Source organism: Parus major, chromosome 2 (genome assembly GCF_001522545.3).
Source record: "Parus major isolate Abel chromosome 2, Parus_major1.1, whole genome shotgun sequence".
Classification (NCBI taxonomy): Eukaryota; Metazoa; Chordata; class Aves; order Passeriformes; family Paridae; genus Parus; species Parus major.
This window is the reverse complement of record NC_031769.1, coordinates 90,499,452-90,521,894: the sequence shown is the minus strand read 5'-3', so window position 1 is coordinate 90,521,894 and position 22,443 is coordinate 90,499,452. Positions and strand designations below refer to the sequence as shown.

The following is a 22,443-nucleotide window of genomic DNA, read 5'->3' as shown; positions in this document are numbered from 1 at the left end:
TACTGTGTTTTCTCAAGTATTAGAAATTTTACCTGTCTAGGATAAAATATACACTTAATAGTGTGTGACTGAGGTTTTTTTCCCCTACAGTTGACATCTTCCTCACTCCACCTTTTTCCTCAGTTCTTCTCTTCATCATACATGCTGCAGAATCTGTGAGAGTCATTACATAGCTAGGAAATCACCTCAGTAAAAAAGAATTTCATGCACTAAGGTAGCTTTAGAAATTCTTTTAGAAAATGTCTGTGAAAAGAAAAAAAATGAGGCATAAAGAAGGTTTGACCTCTAAGGATCAAGTCTGAGCTGAGTTTTGTAGAAATAGATATTCAGCCTAAGAGACTTGAATTGGATAACCACTGGACAGAAGAATTTGTTTGAAGTTCCAATAGATATATGGGAGATTGTAACTGGGTCAGAGCTAATCCACTACGCTGTAGAGACAGTGTCAACAATACATACTTAGGGGACCTAAGAATGGAACTGGTAAAGAGAAACTCTTTTGTTTGGCTATCCACCAACTTTTGACAGGCAGTAATTTAGGGTCAATATCTGGGCTGTCCTCAGAGCTGACACTGGATCTATTCTGCATGGATTTTTTTTTTCAGTTCTTTAAAAAACCCCATTTAGCATTTTCTAGCAGCAGTGCTCACAGGATGGCTGTTGCATGAGCAGAGTTCTTTCTCTTCTTTGTTTGAAGCTTGCTATCTGAGAATTTCAGTGGTTGCCTCCTGTGGACCAAAGCTGAAAAATTACAGTTTAGACAGTCATTGCCTTCCCATGTAGATATTGGTAAATACCACAACAGTGATTAATGCTAAATTTAAAAAGGTAAAGATAGATACATTTTTCTGGTAACCTTTTTTTTTTTTCTTCCAGGCTCGTCACTACATTGCAGAATCTCTTGGAGAGAAATATGCAGAAGGATTTATTCTTGAAATGGAAGCAATGTGGACAGAAAGTGGCTGTCGAACACCTTTGACATGCCTTTTATCAGTGGGGTCTGATCCCACTGAAAATATAGAATGTCTTGCAAAATCAAAGGTATCCTCCTATACTGATATTGCTAGAGCTGATAAAGACATTTTTAACTCTTCTTTGCCCTACAAGTCATATTTCCACATTTTAATGATGTTCAAATAATGATATTTATATTCATACTAGTGTTCTCTGGAAGTTAATTTTTGACCACTAGCCAAAAGGCATTTATTAGGAAATGAAAATGTTGAAGTCATGCTTTTAGCTGTTCTTTGATTCCAGTGGGACCACTCTCTTTATCCTGCAGACTATGATAGTCCACTACCTAGTAAATGTACTGAGCTATGAGAACAAAGCAACATTTGTGGTTTATATTGTGTTGCATTCACTGTAGAAGCTGACAGTAATGATGATTTCAAGAAGATACAGAAAAAAAATCGTAAATATGGTGACAAGAGAAACTAATTTTAACACCCTAGCATTCAATCTGTGCACTTGATGGAAGCATTCAACATTTCCTACAGAACAGCATAACTTTAAGTCACTCTGTGCTCTGTTTTATGGTTCACAATGTAGCAGCATATAAAATTTTCCCAAGAAGAAGTTATTTACTTTAGATCTCCATAAATTTTCCTCCTCGTTAGAATGCATCTTCATTTAATGGCTCGGGATTTTAGTATATGCTGAGTAAGACATACTTGCAAAAGTGGGGAGGACTCACAAATCTCTTTAGCTTATTAATTAAAAGTGGAGATGCTCATTCAGTTTGAAAATCAGGACCTTTATTTGACTGTCTGTGTTGAAGATGGCTTAAGTTATGACCAAACTCTCAGTTAGTGTTTAAATTTAAGAATCTTAAATCTGAAGTCATTAATTTGTTTCTTGCCTGCTGTCAGACCAAAAGGATATTGCACTGGACAGTCTTCATATGTTTTCATGCTTTCAGGAAATGTGTACAGAATAAATAGAAAGTGAGGTTGTGAACGAGCTAAAGGGACTGCCTTGTTTATTCACACATGGTTTATGAACAAGGGTACATCAGCTAGGCTGTCATAACCTGAAGTTCACCTCTAGTGTCACCTGTAAAGTCAACACCACTTTAATTGCAAGGTCCTTTTCTAATCCCTTGATTAGGTAAAGACCTAACCACACAGCATATAGAAACATTTCAAGTTTACAAAAGCCATCCAAATGCCACAAAAAAAAAATAAAAAATCAAACACTGATGTTTGTAAAAATAAAAATGTATATAACAATGTGGAAGTTGAGCATTTCAACAATTCTTTAGCTTTTGAAACACATATCTAGAAATAATTTAGTTTTCATAAACATTTTTAAGGGAGTTTTGTGTTTATTGTGCTGGTATGTCAACAAATTGTACTTAGTTCCTGTCTTTCTTTGGGATTTCTCTGCTTTCTTTAATATGGGTTAGTTGTACCTGGGACCTGATCTTGAAGGGGGGTGGTGGTGGTGGTGCTGGGATTTTTTCCTTAATGACAAAAAACTTGGACCTCTTTTTTCAATTATTTCCCTTTTGCAGTCATAATTTATGGTCTTAAAATTGATTTCCAGTACTGATGGTGCCTCTAAGTATGATATTAACAGTATAAATCAGCTATCTGCTGTTGGTAATGTTCAAATTTGTGTCCAGAATTTATTTTTCACTCTAAAATTTAGTTGTTCAGGTGGCCTTCTCCCAGAGAAATGAGAACAATATCTGTGACTACTGAGCTATATAATCTCTTTTATAAACAAACAAGCTCTATCTTAAAACAAGTTGCATTTATGCCCCCTTTACTTTCACTTCAAGATGGTGAGAAAATTTAACTTTCAGGATTAAAATGAAGTTTCTTATGCCAGCACTTCGACTTCATTAAAATCAGATTTTTAAAAAATTGTAGAGATAGTTTCTTTTTTTAGAGAATGATGCACAGAAACTTCAACAGAACTGTCAGGGCCACTGTAGTGACTAAAATGCCAGCATTTTCATCTGGATAGCAATGTATTAAGATGACATAGATATGCTGATATGACTCACTATTGAAAGAAACGTTCTGTATGCAGACATTTGATAGAGTTCTTTCAGAAGGAGTAAAATGAGGACAATTCATGGTGAAAAAGATTTCTTTCCTTCTCTCGATGTTTCTATAACCTTTAATGATTGTACATTTGAGAGGTAACATTGCTGAGAAGAGCAAATTATGAGTAGATGATTTGTTAGGGAATAATGTACCTTCTGAATATTTATGCACTTTTATGCAGGGGTAGTCATAGTCTTTGACTTATGAGAGTGCTAGCTGTACTCAGATGCATCTTAGAAAAGATAAAGTTTTTTGGTTCTCTGGCACATAGCCAGCTTCACTGGCTGTTCAGCTTTGCTTCTTTTAGCTACAGTTTCAGGTTTCACTGACCTGAGTGAGAGTAGGATTTAACTGCTTTCTTGTCTTTGGCATTCTCATGTCCTTAAATCTTGCCAGGATATTATGGGGGATCATATACAGCAGCTGTATTTATACTGTTCTGGAAAATCAGGTCAGGGCCCATTCTCTGACCCTAAGGCCAAATGACCCAGCACAGTTTGTGTCCATATGCTTAACCTTCTTCTCCTGCCAAAGTAGGGCAGCCTCCTCCCTGATGTTTAGGAGTGGATGTCTTCCTTCCTTTTTGCTTCACAGTAAGAGAGGCTGAGTAGCTGTACAGGTCAAGACTAACCTTTGTAACTCTCAGCCAGCTGAAGATAAGCCCAGATAATGTAGCTCATCGCTCGCTGCATGAGGGTTACTCAGATGTAGGTCTTAAATATGAAACTGCCCATGAAACAAAGTCTCTTCATTAATTCTTTCACCCTCAACATGTATGCAGAATAATATGTTTAGCTGGGTTTGATAATTCTGGTTTTCCCTGGCAGGAGTCAGGCAGCCAACCTGAGCCAGACTTAAAAAGGACAGGAGTAGCAAGAACAATAAGCAAGAGAGAATCTGCCTGCTCTGCTCATTACTAACAGATTTATGTGGTCCTAATCTCAGCCTCATGTTTTTCAGATCCCTTTGTGAGAACTTGTATCCTCCTCTGGTTTTCTGAACAACTGGTTTTACTCTCCCGTAGCCCCTGGAGAAGATGCCATAGAATTCCAGAATTTTATGGTTGCATTTCTCTCTACTGAATTTAGATCTGCCCTAGATGTGCTGGAGCTAGCAGATTACCAAACTGGAATCCTCTGAATCTGTGGCTCCACAGCTGCCATTTAACAATACAGGATGTTTCCTGAGTAATGCTTTAATGTGAACCAATCTTTCCTGTCCTACCTGCTTCATCGACAGGTCTCTTTTAAATCATATATGTTCAGACAGTAAAAGTCACCAGAATTGTTTGGTTTACACTGTGCATTAATTATTATCTGAAGCCCTAATATCTGCTCATAGATAGTACATTATAGGAAAAAGAATGGTCCAGCTGTATTTATGTCTTGCTTTATTTGAAACCATAGTGAAAAAGCGGAAAAAATGTTTCAGATTGACTTATCCCACAGAGTTTGTTAGATGAGCAAAACCATTTTATTTCCAGTAGGTGTAGTTTTCTTCCAACAGGTGGAAGGTAAGGGAAACTTGAAGGGTTTTGCTTTTTTATTTTGGTTTTGTTTTCTTTACTCTGTTTTATTAAAATTAATCCCCATTGAAATTAATGGCTTTCTTTGTGGCAGAATGTTACTACACGTGGATCTATGGAAGCAATGTATCACGTGTATAATTCTAAGGAATTACATATAAAATAAACTTTTATTTTTAGAACATTCCATGTCGTGCAATTTCAATGGGTCAGGGCCAGGAAGTCCATGCAAGGCACCTGCTAAATCAATGCATGCAAGATGGAGGATGGCTCCTTCTACAGAACTGCCACCTTGGCTTGGAATTTCTTCATGAATTAATGGACACCATCACAACAAAAGAGTCTATGAGTGAAGATTTCAGAACCTGGATCACTACAGAGGCTCACCCAGAGTTTCCTATTAATCTTTTACAGTCCTCTATAAAATTTACCAATGAATCTCCTCAAGGTAGGAATGTCTTCCCATTGGAGTGATTGCTGCTGGTCCAGGAAGCTTGGGCAGAAAGTAAATTTGGTTTCACTGTGCAGCTACTTGAAGCTGCTGGTCTTGGACATTAGTGTTCCTGGGCATCCTCCCTCCTTACACCCAGGATCTTTCCCCACTTCCAGGATGTTTCCTCATATTCAGGTGTTCATCTCATGCTTTCCGAGCCTCTAAGCCTGCAGCTTTCCTAACCTAGTAGGTGCAGAAGCAAAATGTGAGATCTGCATCTTAACTGGGAGTTTGGACTCATGTTTCTGTATTAATAGGGGTGTAAGAAAGACATGAATGGAATGAGTCCAGTGAGAACCCACAAATGTGCCAAAGGGATCAGAGAACATGCTATGAGAGGAGAGGCCAAGATTATTGTTAAATCTTGAGGAGAGAAGGGGTATTTTATCAATGCCTACAAATAAATAAATAAACCCTTTATATATTTGTGTGTGTGTGTGTGTGTGTGTGTGTGTGTGTTGCCACTGGTTTCTGTTGATGATGTCAGTAGGAGCTGAGAATTTTTATCCAAGGTCCTATTTAAAGCTTCAGACATTTAAACCTCTTATTTCAGTATTTAGCTTCCTTTGAACATCAGTAGGATATCTACAGAATGTTTGATGTGAAACACATGCTGTTTCAGCATTTATACTCCATCTCAAGAGAAGGTAGTCAGTCTGTTGATAAAAATTTCTTACTTCTTCCTCTTATTTTCTCCCCCTTTTCAATTCAGAGCTCAGCATCTTTTTATTGCACAGTGGTCCCCTCCTGATCATTCTAATGGTAACAACCTATAGCTCCAAGAGGCTATTTTTGAAGCCAAGTTATAGCAAATTTGTAACTTGCATTTAGCAGCTGAAAAAAAACCCCAGTGTAAAATTTTAAGTCAGGATGAAATATAGACAATTTTAGTTTCTTGAGACTGTCCCTCCACATTGGTAGCACAATACAGTAAGACACATTTGTTCGATTTTGGAACCCTCTTATGATACCTATTCAATATTTTGAAAAGCTCTATGTTTCAATATTGCTCTACAGGATCTTTATGAAGTATGAACAAAAGCAAAAGTACTTTTATTGTGTTATAGGAAGTAGGACAACTTGGACAATCTTTTCACTGAACTTAAAATCTGCCCTTCTAGACTTGTATGAAGCTGATTAGGTGGAAAGTATCATAAGAGGGGCCTGATGTCAGTAACTCATGCTTGGGTTGTCTGCCCAAGGCAAAGGATGCTTGAGTAGCACTGCCTGAAAACATCTGGGAGCAGTTGAGCTTCTGTACTCCATGGAAGCTGAGACTGGATCAGTATCAACTGCCTAAAGCTGTTCCTGGGATATGAAATGTCAGTGCTCAAACAAACCTCCATAAATATTAATATTTGCACTAGGAATTTAGGGTCTCATCTCGTCACCTTAGTGTCTATGGGCCAGATGGAGAACCTGCATACAGAATTTTGAGATTTTTATGGGAATCAAATCTAAATAAAATTATTGTAAATGAAACTCAAATCTCATATTGTAAGCAGATATCAAAGCAAACTCTTGGACATCCTGTGCTGTGTTTTATATGATGTTAGGTATCTCTTTTATTGCCACATAGTTGCTAAATAGTTATGTTTCTATTTCAGTTGCTTTTGAGAACATTTAGAATAGGATTACTGGATTTTAATTCCTTTCAGACTCTTGAAATTAATTTTTTGTGTTATCTACCTAAAACAACAAATTATTGAAGTTTGCCTGCTATGACCAGCTGATTGATTCTAAGACACTATTTGAAGATATAAGTAAGATGATACTGCAAATTGGAATAGAGAATTGTGCTTAAGAGGTTGGACTTATGAATTTATGGATTCCATACATTTTTTTAACTTATGTCTTACATTTTTATATTTAATTTCTAGGTGTGAAAGCTGGCTTAAAACGAACGTACTCAGCTATTACTCAGGATCTGCTGGGAGTGAGCAAAATGCCACAGTGGAAACCATTGCTGTATGCTGTGGCATTTCTTCACACAACTGTTCAGGTTTAAAAACATATTTCTTCTCTTCTGTCATAAAGCCAGTTTATTAATGAACCTTGTTATTAAAGGAAAAACATTTTTCAAGTGACGTCCCATGCTGGCAAATTAACACAAATGAAATAAGAAAGAAAACAACCTATCTATTACTGCAACCGTGTTAGAACTTACAATTTTGCTCGTGTTGATCCTGTACCTCCAAAATGAATGTATTTCAGGAGAAAAAAAGGACAATCAAACAGTGGTCAATTACTCTTCTGTTAAAGTCCTTGACAATGACTATGTGATCTGTCTTTCAACTAACTGGACTTTTGCTAATATTTTAAATCATTAAAACATACTAAATAAAACTACAATTTATGGTTTGGAAAACCATAATCTTAAACTGCAGTGTTTACAGTAAGAAGGTATAAGAGGGTGAATATAAATCCTTTCTGCTCTGAAACCCATAGGAAGAAATGAAAGCAGAATTTGGGTCTTGACTTTCAGGACTTCCACTAAAGAAAGTGCTTTATGGATTAACCACAACTTTTCATCCTTAATTTATATTTGGAGCCTGGTTAATTTACCTCTGTGGCATCTATGCACTGATATATTGTGGTCTAGTGGAAGTCTGTGGTATGCTTTTCTTTGTATCACTTTGGAAGAATTTTTTTTCTTTTTTGTGAAAAATTTAGGAATTACTAGATATTACCCTAAAAGCTATATACTGCCAGCTGAATCTGTAAATGATTCACTAAGAAGCAGCTTTTCCTACTTGAATCTGCATCATGGAGACACAGCAGTGATAGGAATATATCTAGTCCTGAGGAAGACACAATTACCATGGCTGATGATTTTGGACACCCTTGCATCATAGAGTAGCTTAATTTTTGAAATTCTGATGCAATAGTTCTAGACTCAGAGATTTAAAAAATACTTTAAAAAGATGATTTTTTTTCTTTGTGAAAATATTGATATTCCTTTTTTTTGTACAAATTTTGCTACTAGATAATTAATCAAGTGTTTGGCCTTGTCTTTGTTAAATGTTCTTTTTTAAAAGTTGGTGAAAGAGAATTACAGCTGGATTACTGCATTAACATATTGACATATTTCATGTTTCTGCACTTAATCTCTCTTCACAATTTATATCTACCAGTGTTTTACCTTTAATTCTAACTATTTTACAGGAAAGAAGAAAGTTTGGCCCATTGGGCTGGAATATTCCTTACGAATTTAATCAGGCAGACTTTGCAGCCAGTGTGCAGTTTGTTCAGAACCATTTGAATGATGTGGGTATCAAGCACGGAGTGAACTGGAGCTGTGTTCGCTACATGCTTGGAGAAGTGCAGTACGGCGGCCGCGTAACCGATGACCTCGACAAGGCACTGCTGAACACGTATGCAAGAGTCTGGTTTGGAGAGCACATGTTCAGTGAAAAATTTTGTTTCTACAAAGGTTACGTTATTCCAAAAGGCAATACAGTGGAAGACTATCTCCAGCACATAGAGCAGTTGCCAGTGATTGATACACCAGAGGTAAAATATTTTAATATATTAAAGGGAGTTTTTGTCAGATGAATAACTTAATGAGATTTTTGGGTTTTTTTTTCAGAATCAAGTGTGCATAGGTCAAGATTAGCAGGCAGACCATTATAGCGAGTATTCAGTGTAGATCTGCTGACCAGGATGAGGTAAATAAGGCCTTCTTCAAACAATTGGAAAAAGTCCCATATTCACAGGTCCTGGTTGTTATGGAGGACTTTTAGCAACCCTAATTATATTCTAGAGGGTTGATACAGCAAGGTTGAAGCATTCTTATCAATGTATGTAAAATCCTGTTGGAATGCTGTAAAGATGGTGCCGGAGCCTTTTTGATAATATCCAATGAAAGGACAAGCAGCAAGGGACATGAATTAAACAGCAGGAAAATCTATCTGAGAACAAGAGGACAATTTCTTAAGTGAAGGTGGTCAAACACTGGAAGAATTTGCCCAGAGATGTTGTGGAGTCTCATCTTTGTAGACATTGAAATCCCGACTGGACACTGTACTGCACAGCCTGCTCTATCTGCCCCTGCTTGAGCAAGTGATTTGTATTAGATGACCCTCAGAGGTCACTTCCAAACCAAACTATTTTGTGGTTTCACAATTCTCTATGGGATTGAGCAGACATGCGATCTCAGAAACAATGAAAGCAAAAAAGCCCTATGGTTTAATTTTGCAAGTTATAATAGGGATCCATTTTGACAACAGAAAGATATGGATGTTGCCATGAATTGATCGGGTAGGGTGCAGGGTAGCTCCTGGCTCTAACCAGTTTTACATGACCCAACATGTGCATATCACAGTGGTCATAGTGATTGGAGGATGGAGACTTTCTGCTCCCTCCAGTACAGACACACATGATGGAGTTAGTTAAAACTGAAACAGAAGAGAATGCTCTGGAAAATTGAAACAGAAGTGAATGGTCTGAATTTCTGTCTCATTTCTATTAAGTTGATAAATGCCATTGGAAATATGTTCTATTAAAATTAAATAGACGGAGTGGAACAGAAAAAACTGGTTTTCACTTACTGATAATATGCTGGCTGAGAGGGTGAGAAGTTTCCAAGGTCATAAAATAAGCTTGGAAAGTTCTGAATCCCTGAAGACTGTGAAAGCAGAATGCGAAGGTATTTGTGCCAGCAATGATGCACCTTTTCCAAGTCAGTGTAAATGCAGACATGATAATGCATCAGTGGGATCCATTTGAGCCCAGCTCATGAAGTGGTTCCTATCAGTGTACGAACCTTAGCTCTATCAGATTTCAGGTGCTGCTTTCAAGGATCTGCTTTTTTAAGCACTTGAGAACCAATCTCACAATGCTGCAATGTATTTTTAAAGTGTTTTGATTCCCGTAAAAAATCTGTATGTATGGTTTGAGGTAGGGGAATTTTACCTTTGGCTTTTATGTAAATAGAAGCAAGTCCAGGAATGCAAACATCTTTTTTGTCCTTCACATTTTCACTTGTTAGGAAGAAAGCTGTGGCTTTCTTCTGTCATTCTTAAATCTGTCAAAATTGCTCATGAAGACCTTTAACCTTTTAATCTCCCAATCTTCTTAGTTTCACAAAGGATATTGTGCTAGTCCAAGCAGTGTATACTTGATTCACTCCTTTTCCATTTTTAGTTAAGAAAGACTGAATCAGTGTGCTTGCAGTGCCCTTGCTCCTTTGATGAAATTTCATCCTCTGAGCAGAATGAACACTGTCTTCTGAGAAGGGCAATCGAACTCGGTGTATTGAGCTAGCATGGAGAGGTTTCAGTGGCAGGAGGCTACAGGGGTGGCTTCCCTGAGAAGCTGGCAGAAGCTTCCCCCATGTGCAACAGAGCCAGTGTCAGATGGCTTCAGGGCAGACCCACTACTGGCCAAGGCAGAACCTGTCAGTGGTGGTGGGATGCGTGGGATAATGTATTTATGAAGGATAAAAAGCTGCACATGAACCTTCAGTGAAAGAAAGATGTGAGAATATGTGAGAGGAACAAGTCTGCAGACACCAAGATCAGTGAAGAAGGAGGGGCAGGAAGTACTCCAGGTACTGGAGCAGAGATTCCTTCCCAGCCCATGGAGGACCCCCACCCTGGAGCAGGTGGATGCCTGAAGGAGGCTGTGACCCTGTGGAAGGTTCATGCTGGAACAGGTTCCTGCAAGACTTACTCCATCATGGAGAGGAGTGATGGAGCAGATTTTCTGGCCAAAGCCATGGGACCCCACAGGTGACCCATTCTGAACGAGAATGTTCCTGGAGGTCTGCACCCTGTGAAAGGGACCCACGCTGGAACAGTTCAGGAGGAGCTACAGCCTACTGAAGATGGAGAGCTCTCTTATGGGGGAGGGACTCCATGCTGGAGCAGGAGTAGAGTGGGAGATGTCCTGCTCCTGAGGAGGCAGGAGTTGGAGACAGTATGTGATGAACTCATCACATGTCCTGTTCCCTGCTCCCTGTCTCCCTACAGAAGCAGGAGGGAGAAAGTAGAGAATTTAGGAATGAATGAGGTTAAGTCTGGGAAGAAGAGAGGGGATGAGGGAAGGTGTTTTAGGGATTTGGTTTTATTTCTCATGATCCTACTCTGATTTGATTGGTCATAAATTCAATCAATTTCCCAAGTCAAGTCTGTTTTGCCTGTGATGATAACTGGAGATTGATCACTCCCTGTTTTTATCTCAGACCATGGACTTTCTGTTGTAACTTCTCTCTCCTGTCCAGTTGAGGAAGGGATGATAGAGTGATTTCAGAGGAGTGTAGAGCTTTAGAAATTGATTTTGATGATTCATAAGGCTGGGAAACCCTGAAAGACAGAATTCAACTTTCTCTTTTTAAACATCATTCCCAGATATTTTGGATCAAAAAGAATGAGATATTTGGGTCCTTAATTAGTACACAGGACATTCAGAAAACTGGTCCACCCACTGGTTTCTTTTTCCTTTCTTCTTCATGCATCATTTGCATAAAACCATAGGACCAGATCTGTCTCCCATGTCTCCCTTTCTTTGTTAATATTGCTCCAATGTTGAAGTTAGCCCTTGGACTAAGGCTCCATTCACAGATATAGCAGATATTCTTCATGGTGCTAATTTGGGCTATAGTATTGCCACAAAATCTGCTAGAGCAAAACCTAACAAATAAGCCCTCACTGTGCAGGAGAAAAAGCAGAAAAGAATGTACCTTCAAATGTGTATTTCCTTCCACATAGAATATAAGTGCAATAAAGTACATTGGTATTTTCTCTTTTTACAGCTCTAAATAATCAGTTTGAGTAAACCACTATTTGCAAAACATTAAATCCTATCTGGAATCTACCTTCACGCTATTATAGTTACACCCTTAAATGTGGTATTAGGTCTGTACTTTGTGCTGTTGTAAGGATAAGATTCCCAAGTGGTATAAATCAGTGCAGCTTTGCTGGCTTTGGCCATGGTGCAGCCACTTATATCCCTTGTCCCTGAGTTTCTAGATTTACAAGTGTAACAATATTAAATGGCCCTTTTAATTCCATCCTCAGAGTATATAAATACTGGTTTCTCAAAGTGTCCTCTTGCAATATACCAATTCTAATGTAATGTAAAATATGAAAACTCATTGTATGAAAAAATGTGGAAAATGAGAAACAGAAGATTGCTTGATTTTCTGTTCAGTTTGAGGGCAAGCCTTCCTCACTGTCAGATCAGTGGTTCAAAGTTTGTAAGAGATATGTAATAGCTATAATTAAATGAGGGCTGGTGAAATAAGGCACAGTACATATAATTCCTCCAGGAGAGGAGTTGCAATTGTCAATCTGACAATTACAGACTTACTGATATTTCAGTGGAAGTTTTTGAAAAAGCTATTATCATTCAGACAAAGGGCAGCTTTGCAGTAATTCTGTGCTAGCTGTATCTTAAATAAAATAATTCAATTTCAGAAGAAGTAAGAAGGGGGAAGCTTCAACCTAAATAGCTAAACGATAAAATATCCTAAATATATCACCACCTTTAGGTACTTCAGATGTGGGCATTACTTTGTTCACCACGACTTATGAGCCTAAGAGTCTGAGTAAAAAAACATGTTAGGAGTGTTGACTGGTCGGATAATCAGGGGCATCCAATTGAGCTGGTACAACAGTGATAGACCCATAGAGACAAAAGAACTAATGCTAAGGGGTCAATTTCCACATTAGACATTTCCAACAGGCTCTAGTCTGAACCAAAGGAAGGAAATCTTTTCACCCCTTGATAGCATTCCACAGCATGATCCTTGTGAAGATAATGAGATCAGTTAAAAAAAAAAACCCTCCACTGATATGAATGAAAACACTATTGCATATGCAGCCAATGTTAATGTTTTCATGTAATTCAGGTTTGGTTCTTGGCCGTTTAAAGGGGAGGACTTCCACTGACTTGTTCATATCTATTGTTTTATGGAGCTGAGAATTTTCTTCCTTGTTTATCCATTTTCATGCATTGTCTCATGTATATAATCAAGAAGAAAAATCACTTTTTTTCCTCACCAATTTCTATACCTTTTACTTTAAGGTATTTGGACTTCACCCTAACGCAGATATAACTTACCAGACCAACCTGGCAAATGAGACATTTAGTACCATAGTGAGCATCCAGCCCAAAGACAGCAGTACTAGAGGGGGAGAAACCCGGGAAGCAGTGGTGCAGCGTCTTGCTGATGAGATGCTAGAGAAGTTACCTCCAGATTATAACCCTCATGAGGTATGTGCTACTTCATAAAACAGATGTTTTATGTATGCATGTATATACATTTGTGTTTATAAGTTTTATTGTGCTTCTTAAATTTAACTGGCATGTGTTTTAAAAAGCTCTTAAAATTATGCATAGGGGTTTATAAGTCTGTTTTGGTTTATTATCTAAAGTATTCCTATGTCAGAAATATATATTTCAAATGCCACCGTCCACTTAATCAGTCACCTTAACTCAGAAGACCCATTAAAGGCTTCAGAAAGTTCTTGTTTTCCTTAGTAGCTTACAGAAGGAGCCTGGTGCCTCTTTTTGAAGTTCTGGTGATCCTATAGTGATTACAGCATTCAATTTACTTAGTCCCAATATAACACCACCACGATGAAGAGTGAATTTTATCAGACCTTTTCATGCTCCAGATTTTTTGGGGTCTGAGCCATAAGAGGTAACTTTGTCAAGCTTTTTTTGCATTTTTAGTTAACAGTCCCATTAAATGGAAAAATCCACCATAGAGACTCTTACATCAGTTTATAAGTAGGTTCTATTGTCTTGCCAAGTGTTTCATGAACAGTAAATACTGAAAACCTCTATTTCCACTACTTTTTTCTTTACAATTCTGTTTTGCATTGATAGCGCTTTTTTTCAAGCCCCCCCAGGTCATAGTTCACGCTTGTAAAATGCTCACTGTGAATTACAACTTGCTATGCATGCTGTATTTTCTTCTCTGGCCAACTTAGAAAGTCCACCTCAAGTAACAACTAATAGTCTTGGGGCCCTGGCAATAGTTCCTGTCTTCCCTTCTACTATTAATCTCAGATTTAATATGTCTTGTATAAATAGCCACTTTTGTACTGTCATAATTCAGCTTGGAACTTCTCTTTTCATTACCCTGTTGTCAAGCTACTTACGGTCTGCAACATTTTGAGGTGAGGTTTCCTACCATCTATCTCCATGCTGTTGTTTTTCTATCCATCCCTACTTGAGTCTTTCCTTTTTTGTCACCTTCTTATTGAGTCTTAATGACAGTATATAAATAATTTTATTTTTAGAATTTAATTAAGAATGGAGTCAGTTTTCCAGTTTTCATATTATTATTTAATAGTGAATAAATATTAGAAATAGAAAAGAAAATTAAATCTAGTAAGTGCAATAATAATTCATAATTTAATAAATGTAATAATTTTCATGTTGGATCTACAACTATCATTTACACATTAAATTTTTCTCAGTTCTCTTCCCTTGTCCTTCCAATCAGGGTAAAGCTTTTTTATGGAACTTGATTCTTCTGGTTTCATTCAGCTCCTTAATTATTTTTTTTTCCATTTACAGTTGCAGTAAAATACTGAATGCCTGGATAGCATGTATTGTATGTATGCTATTATATGTATTGCCATATTTGTAATATGTGTATTGAGCTAAGTTTTTACAATATATTTGCTAAATCCTCCAAAGGACTATTTCTTCATTCCCTTGTTAAGCTGCCAACTTTTTCCTCCTGAAGAATTTGTAATACTTGGAAAACATCAATAGTACTTACTGCACTTTACATTGTAACCAAAGGGTAGTCTTAACCTCAGGTTTTACCCCTGGGAAATCTATGCAGTACCTTTTAGTCAGGTAAAATGCACACATACTTGTTTAATCCAAATTTTGCTTCAAAATGGTTTGATCAAATACTGTTTTTCTCTGACATTTCTTCTGTTTAATCTTAGGCTCATTCACTTTCTTTCCCTGTTGGTGTATTCACTGAGATTATGCACACAAACCACACGTAGGGAATACCTCCTCTTTTCAGTCACTTCATCAAGTCCTAGCTTTGGAGACCACCAGTTTTCAAGCCAGAGACTGTAGTTAAGGGCAAAGGGTGTGAAAGGGTTATTTTGGATGTTCCATCCTTCACTCTTGTCTCTCTCTATTACTGCTGTATTTGAGTATAATGCATACTGTTTCATTTGACTGTATTAAAAAAAAAAATCACCACCAATTGTTTTCATTGCTATTTCACTCTCATCATCAAGCAGTATGACAAACTATTATCTTTTCTCATGATCTGCCAATCATACATGAGGGGTATTATTTTCTTGTAAGCAATCATCATTACAATGATGCTCAGAATTAACATTTCTTTGCTTCAGTACTGTTTCTCTTACATCTTCTATGAGTTTCAAAGGAAACTTCTTTTGCTTTAATTTGCTTGACAGCTGTACCCTTATGATTCAACCAAGGAGATCTGAGTTTGTACAGAGGATGTGCTGTTGGATCTACTTTTTTCTTCTGTATTTCTTGTAGATGCATTCTGAGTTCCATAAGTGTAGATACCACCTCTTCTTGGGGATATCTAATTTTCTAAGGCTCTGTGCATCTTGATCTGTGAATTACACTTTGATTAATCATACCACACCTTTTCTTCAGTCTGCACTACTGATGGATGACACAGTATTTTTCCACAGAAACATCCAAAAATTATGCTTTGTTTCTGAAACATGGCAGTCATTCCTTTGCTCTGACCATCTAGAGAATATCCTCTGTTTGTTTTCCAAGAGTTTTTTATTGCTAATAATGTATTCCTCTGTATATCTCCTTGGCTATCTCAGCTGCACTACAACTTCTACAGATTTTACTTCTGTAGTGTTATTGAGATTTGGCATTGTTTCTTCCAGACCCTGATTTTTCAATATTTCTTTCTGCAGTCTGCTTAGTGAATTTACCCTTTGTCTCTTCCTCTGCATTTTAGAATCTCATTCTCTACATCTTAGAACTTGATTTGGCCTTTAAAAATCTTTCTTGTAGTGGAATTTCCCTTTCCTGCCATTAGTGCCCAGTTCCATATCTTATGTGTTGCTTATGTGCCAGAAGTGTGGCCACATATACACAATAAGCAAAAATAATCTATATCAAATGTGTTTCTCATCTGAACTGTCACTCCATTATTCTGGAACCTCTTAGAAAGGATGAATATGGCTGGAGTGAACTGTAAAGAAAGCTAAATTTTTAAATGCAGGTTTGCATAAACTGAAAAATGTCCCAAACCCAAATGACTAAAATACAAAATAGAAAAATAATATTATGCTCACTAACATAAAACCAAGAATTTAATTGATCAGAATAGAAAAGAAGGGAGAGTTTAGGTATTCTCTGAGGGAAGAAGCAACAGAGTTTGGCAGAACCTACAATATGGCAAACAGAATTATGCTTGCAAATATAAGGAGTGAAATGGATTATGTAATTGCTTCTTGCATTGTCTGAGAAAAAAAAAAAAAGGAATGAGATGATTTCTGTTTGTGAATTTAAGTCAACATTTGGTTATTCACGACATTGTTACATACTAATCAAGCTAATATATATGAAACAAATAAAACCAATATTCTAAATTGCAAGAGTACGGGGGAATGTGTCAGAAAAAGAGTTTATGTGCATGCCTCATTGGAAAAGATCAGCAAAAAGAGGGATATTCATTAGTCCTAGCAGCACAGCTTGCATTTGATTTTAGAATAATATTGTGTTCCAGTAGTGCCATGACATGTTAGTCTTTGAAAATCTAGGTATAAAGATACTATCAGTGGAGAAAAGGAACAAAAAATTTTGGAAACAATGAAGGTAATTAAAAGCAAATTCTCTTCAGGGAAAGTAACAGGTGCCTTTGCTACCTTTGATCAGTTCTTGAGGCTCCCTCTAGAAAGCACGGAGTGAATTTGCACAGAGCTACAACCCCAGCAGACTGGGTTAGGGACAGATGGTACCAAAACCAATTATTTGCTGACATTCAGAGCTCCGGATTGTATTTTCTTTTGATACGTTGTGAATCCAGAGATATTTCAGGCTGTCACAGAGAGGCCTTCATTTCTCAATTATTAGCCTTCGGCAATGACTTCAGTCTCAACAACTTTCAAAACAGGGCAACCATTGGATACCAGTGGATATATGCCACTTCTTATGTTGTGCTCTTGTAATGCTTCTCACCAGTCAAGTAACTTACCCAAAAGAGAAGAAGCAAAATGAGTCACCTTTGCCTGCTTTCTCAGCCTGTTGTTTGACATGGGTGATGGAAAAGCAAAATAAACCTTCCTCCTGACCTAAAACTGTCCTCATTTTTCACTGAGTAAGAATTCTGCTTTCATGACACCTTTTGCTTCTGGGTCTCGGCTCGCAGGTTGCAGGAGATTAGTGGTAAAATTATTAGGTCCAGTCAGTCTGTGTGAGTGAAGACAGGTGCAAGAATAAATGTCAGCCTGTCACACAGAGAAGTTTACAATGAAAATGATCCTTGCATCTTGAAAAACAGCTTTCTAGGGAATAGCAAGTTGCAGCGGTTTTTTTCCTTAAATATTTTTTATAGTATTGATTTAGCTGTAATTTCTCTAAGGCTATGGCTACATTAGCAAGCACTGCATGGAAATAAGAATTTGTCTGAGGACCCCAGGCCTTCATTAGATATTTTTCTGGGGAAATTGCCTTGGTCTAACTCTAGTATGGGCCTGTAGGCTGAACCTATTTGTAATTGAAGCACCTTAGAGTCCCTGAAGCACATCTTTTGGGTTAGTTTAATGTGAAGCTAAGACCTTTGTGTGCCTGGAATCTAGTTTTCAGTGCAGGTTTTTGGCTACAAAAAATCCCCACAAAAATAAAAAAATTCAGGGTCTGAACTGAAACACTGACATAAATGATTCTGTAATGTGTCTCTGGTTTATTTATCAACACTATCAGATATGGTGATCATCCAGCTCTAGAGCTTCTTCTATTTTCTACATATTTTACTGTCTGCTTCCCTATGTACTACAAGGAAGGGGTCCTTGACATCCCTTGAAAAGGGCTTTGGCTTATCCATCTACAGAGTGATGGACTTCCCATTTCTGCTGACAAAGAATGTAGCAAGTAACTAAGTCTGATTGAAAATAATAGCATTTACTGAAAACCATAGGCAGTCACTACTACAGAAACTTGATCAATGATCATGGCAGGAATTCAGCAACTGCTTTTCTACTGACAGTCCTATGAAGTATGTGCTGACAAAAAACTGGTGACCTGAGAACTGTTAAGAAATATGCATAAAGGAATCTGACACAGTAGATATATGCATTGCAAAATCATGTAGGCAAAGCTATTATGATTTTAGTAGCTCCTTTCTTAAATCACATTGTTTTATGTTAGATGATAGCTGTTTGCATAATGAAAAGGGGATGTTCTAAGTGGGCTTTATGGAATTAGTATATTAATCTCAGAAAAGCTATTTTGGTTAATGAGTTTAGTGTTTTGAGGGTTTTTTTTCTGAGAGTTGGTATCCATATTTTTATGTCCTAATAAATAGAGCACAGGATGTAAGACATCTTATTGCTTGATAAGAAGAATCCTGATACAAAACTAGTTAATCATACTCAGTGCTTGTACTTGAAATGAATCTTAGCAACAAGATTTCCAAGAAATGCACTATGTTATACCCAGTAAATCTCACCATAGATCAGGACTGATTTGTATACAATACAGTAAGAACTATGTAATTTTTTTTTTTTCAGTTTTGATATCTGGTTATGCTTGGTGCTCCAGACTGAGTGCTGTGAGCATATCTAGGTTGGATTAGCAAATTTCTGCTTTATTGGTTAGCTCCATTATTCAACACATTATGGGTATTTTTGTAGGTGCCTGAAAGTAAATCAGAAGAATGTGCAAGTTCTGTGAATTCACTAGTTAAATTGTACAATTATCAGTGCAGTAATATTTTAGAATCTTTATTTCATGTCCTCTTTGTAGATTCATAAATATTAATATTTTGGAAAATAGCCTCTTTAATAGCATCTCCCATACAATTTTTCCTCAAATGGGAGAATTCTTTCTCTAAATGATTCCCAGAAGGAACACATGCTTTGTATACTAGAAATAAAAGTGTGCTTCTTATTTAAAGGATAAAATGCATAGAGTCTATTCTGTGTAATTCCTTTCTTATTAGTGGCATGCACTAGACTTCTAAGTATTTTGAAAAAATAAATCAAACTTTTTTACTTTTTGTCAAGAAGCAAAATTACCAATTGTTGTGAATTTTTCAGAAAGCAGAGGTTTCCCTTGGATTTTGTACGAAATAATCAGAATACTTCATTGTGTGGATTACCCAAAAACTTTATTGCCTCAGCTCTAGTCTTCTAATAGCTGATTGAAGTATTTTTTTTCTCTTTCACAGGCAGGACACATTAACTCAGTCTGTAAAATGTACTGTCACACTGCAAAGCATTAGCATAATTGGCTGGCACCTATTTCTTGGACATTCTGTCTGACAAATCCATGGGTCCTTGTGATTAAAATATGATGTATAACCTTGCTGATAACCGTCTCCCAAGGAGCATAGCATAGAAAGTTGAGAAAAAGTATTTTATTTGGCTTGGGGTTGAAATTCAAGATTTGGAAATTGCCAAAGCATTTGCATATTTATATTAATGATTTTAACTACTCATCTGCTGTATGATATTCATCTTGCAGAAATTTGCTCTTCATGGTTATAATGAAATCTTTAGTAACATTTATTATTTGTATAAAATGTATAGTATACATAAAAATGTATATAAAAATGTATACAATGAGATATATGAGCTGTTGGCTTTCTAAAAGTGGGGTACAACTCTTGTAAGTCAGAAAAATCAAGAATTCTGGTACTGTATGGGGTGTAGGCACCATGATTTTTGCAGGTGCCATTAAACCCTCTCTCATGCACTGTAGTATACATTGATCTTTGATATACAAAAAACATGCAGTGCATGTCTGAAGCACATTCCATGCACATCATATGCAAAAGCGAGACAGGGAATGCTGTTGCTGCTGTTATTATGACATGTCCTTAACCAACACAGACAACTGATTCGGTTTTGAAAATATTCTCTGTTGAATTTGAGAGAAACTGTTATCCTTGAAAACTAAAAAGGCCAAAGGCTTCTACTTGCAAAATGGTGCACATAATGGTGTAACAGATTTCTGTGGCATCTGTATTATTTCTGGCAATCTTGCCTCTCTAGTAATGTATCCATGAGCATCTTGTCTTATGAACAAGTCACATGCTACCGAAAGTAGCATCTTTTACATATCATTGTGCTTGTTAAGTGGAACTCCATTTGTTGCATTATTTCAGCTCAGCAGGGCAAGAAAAAGTGAGAAAGTTCACCCAGCACAATTTGGAAATACAAAGAAGTTACCATCAAACTGTGCTTTTGTATAGCATGTGGGTTTCTTTATTTTAAGATCTAAGACCCTGCAGCCTAGAAAGGACAGAAGGAACTGCTGTGTCCCTTCAAAAAGAGGGAACTTTTCCCTCTTAGAATGATGGAGGAGCTCGTTCTGGTAAGCTAATGAGTCACAGTGTGCTAAATCTTACAGTTGGCACAGGACTTGAATGGCCATCTGTTACTAAAATGTTTCTTTTCTGAAAATGTTTTTGCTTTCAAGAATTATTGCATGGGAAACAGGAGATTAGATTTTATAGTCATTGCACTCTTCTTTTTTAGGTGAAGGCCCAGCTTCAAAAGATGGGAGCTTTTCAGCCCATAAACATATTTCTCCGTCAAGAAATTGATCGGATGCAACTTGTTATATCCAGAGTTCGAGCTACACTGACTGATCTCAAATTGGCTATTGATGGTAAGCTGCAATATCAAAAAATTTAATTAAGGTGCAATATTTATTACTAGTAGTTGCTTATATCATAAATAAATAAATATTTCTCCTAATTTCCTTACTTTCTCTTTTGTTCCCTCCCTCACACAGTTGTTCTCTTTTTCTCTCTCTTTATTGTGTGACCACTAATTCTACTCCTTAAAGTCTCCTGATTGCATCTCAAAGGACACTCCACCTAAATTTATTCTGCATGCATATGTTCCAGGATAGCAGTTGGTGTCCCTCAGCACTGCTTCACTTCTGTGATTCTCTCTAGGATCCTACAGAGCTCACAGGAGCTGAATTGTGTGATTAAGTCCACGGGTCATGTGCCAGAGTCATTTATGAAATTAAGCTGAGACATAATGATATAGAACAAGGTAGAAGTGTTGCTGCTAAGTAATTGAGAGACAGGGAACTCAGGAGTGATAAAGGTGAAAAAGACTCTAATTTAAGGTGAAATTTGACATTTTTGTGAAAGGGGTTATACCAAATGGCTTGCCTCTAAAAGGAAGCTGAAGTGAGTGGCAGTGTCAGTCAAAAGAGAGAGAGACACACACTTCTTCTTTTAGGCATCACAGGAGGCAGTAAGCAGCACTCTGTATCTCAGAGACAGGAGCATTTGGCTGAAAGTGAGCAATGGTGAATGAAGTTAAGATAAACCAAGAGTAGATCAAACTAGAAGCAGATGGAAAATTTGATCAGAAAAGGAGTGAGGAAAAATAAGGGATAATGATGTTGCCGTCTGCTTTTTGTTTTCACTTCCTATTTCACTCATCTGCAAGAGTTGGAATAGCTGGGAAGGAAAGTGTACTGCTGCTGAGCCAAGCCTCTTGAATTAGCAAATCAAAATGAAGCAGGAATGGGGTTGATTCCACTGGCAAAGCTCTCACCCAAGTCTGCTGGTCTCTAGCAAAGAGGCAGAAATATCTGAGACAGCAAACTGTCCTCACAAGGAGCAGGTCAGAATGCCTCAGAATTAGTCCCTTCTGACATAGCTGACAGTATTACTGTAATCTGTCTTACTGGTGTTCTGACAATGTCTTTCATGAGGGGAGATTTTTTAAAATTTGTATTTTTATTATGTAAGGATCAAAAGGAATTTTTTTTCCTATCATTTGTATGATATAGTAAGACAACAATACCTGCTTCAGAAACCTCATGCTTTTAATCTGAATCTAAGAAAGAGGTTCATAAATGTGTCCAAGGCTAATAATCTTTCATATCCTGTAATAACATATGCAAAGATCAAGATGGAAGAAACAATTGTCCTCTCTTCCTAGGCTGAAAGTTCCCTTTTATATGTGAATAGAGTCCTTTTTCAAGTAAATAAAAAGAATATTTTCCATCCAAGAAAGTGTTAATCTTTCCTTGATTGTGACAGATATATTTAAATTCTCAAAATGTATAATATTCTGCAGAGGGGTGGATGAGTAACATAATTTATTTGCACTTCACATTCACTTCCAAAGCGGGTGCAGTCCTCTGCCAGATGTTTAATCAAGTTAATGCTGTAACTTTTATGCAATTCTCTAAAA

General features: G+C 37.1%; 1 protein-coding gene across 1 annotated transcript in view; it reads left to right on the top strand.

Moving 5' to 3' along the window:
* LOC107200547 (dynein heavy chain 5, axonemal-like) overlaps window positions 1–22,443 on the top strand; it is a 147,771-nt gene that overhangs the window by 108,793 nt on the left and 16,535 nt on the right. Inside the window, exons 67-72 of the mRNA XM_033519374.1 lie at window positions 877–1,041; window positions 4,762–5,029; window positions 6,955–7,076; window positions 8,240–8,587; window positions 13,103–13,291; window positions 20,758–20,890. Coding sequence (XP_033375265.1) covers window positions 877–1,041; window positions 4,762–5,029; window positions 6,955–7,076; window positions 8,240–8,587; window positions 13,103–13,291; window positions 20,758–20,890 — 1,225 coding nt within the window. The remainder of the gene's footprint in view (window positions 1–876; window positions 1,042–4,761; window positions 5,030–6,954; window positions 7,077–8,239; window positions 8,588–13,102; window positions 13,292–20,757; window positions 20,891–22,443) is intronic.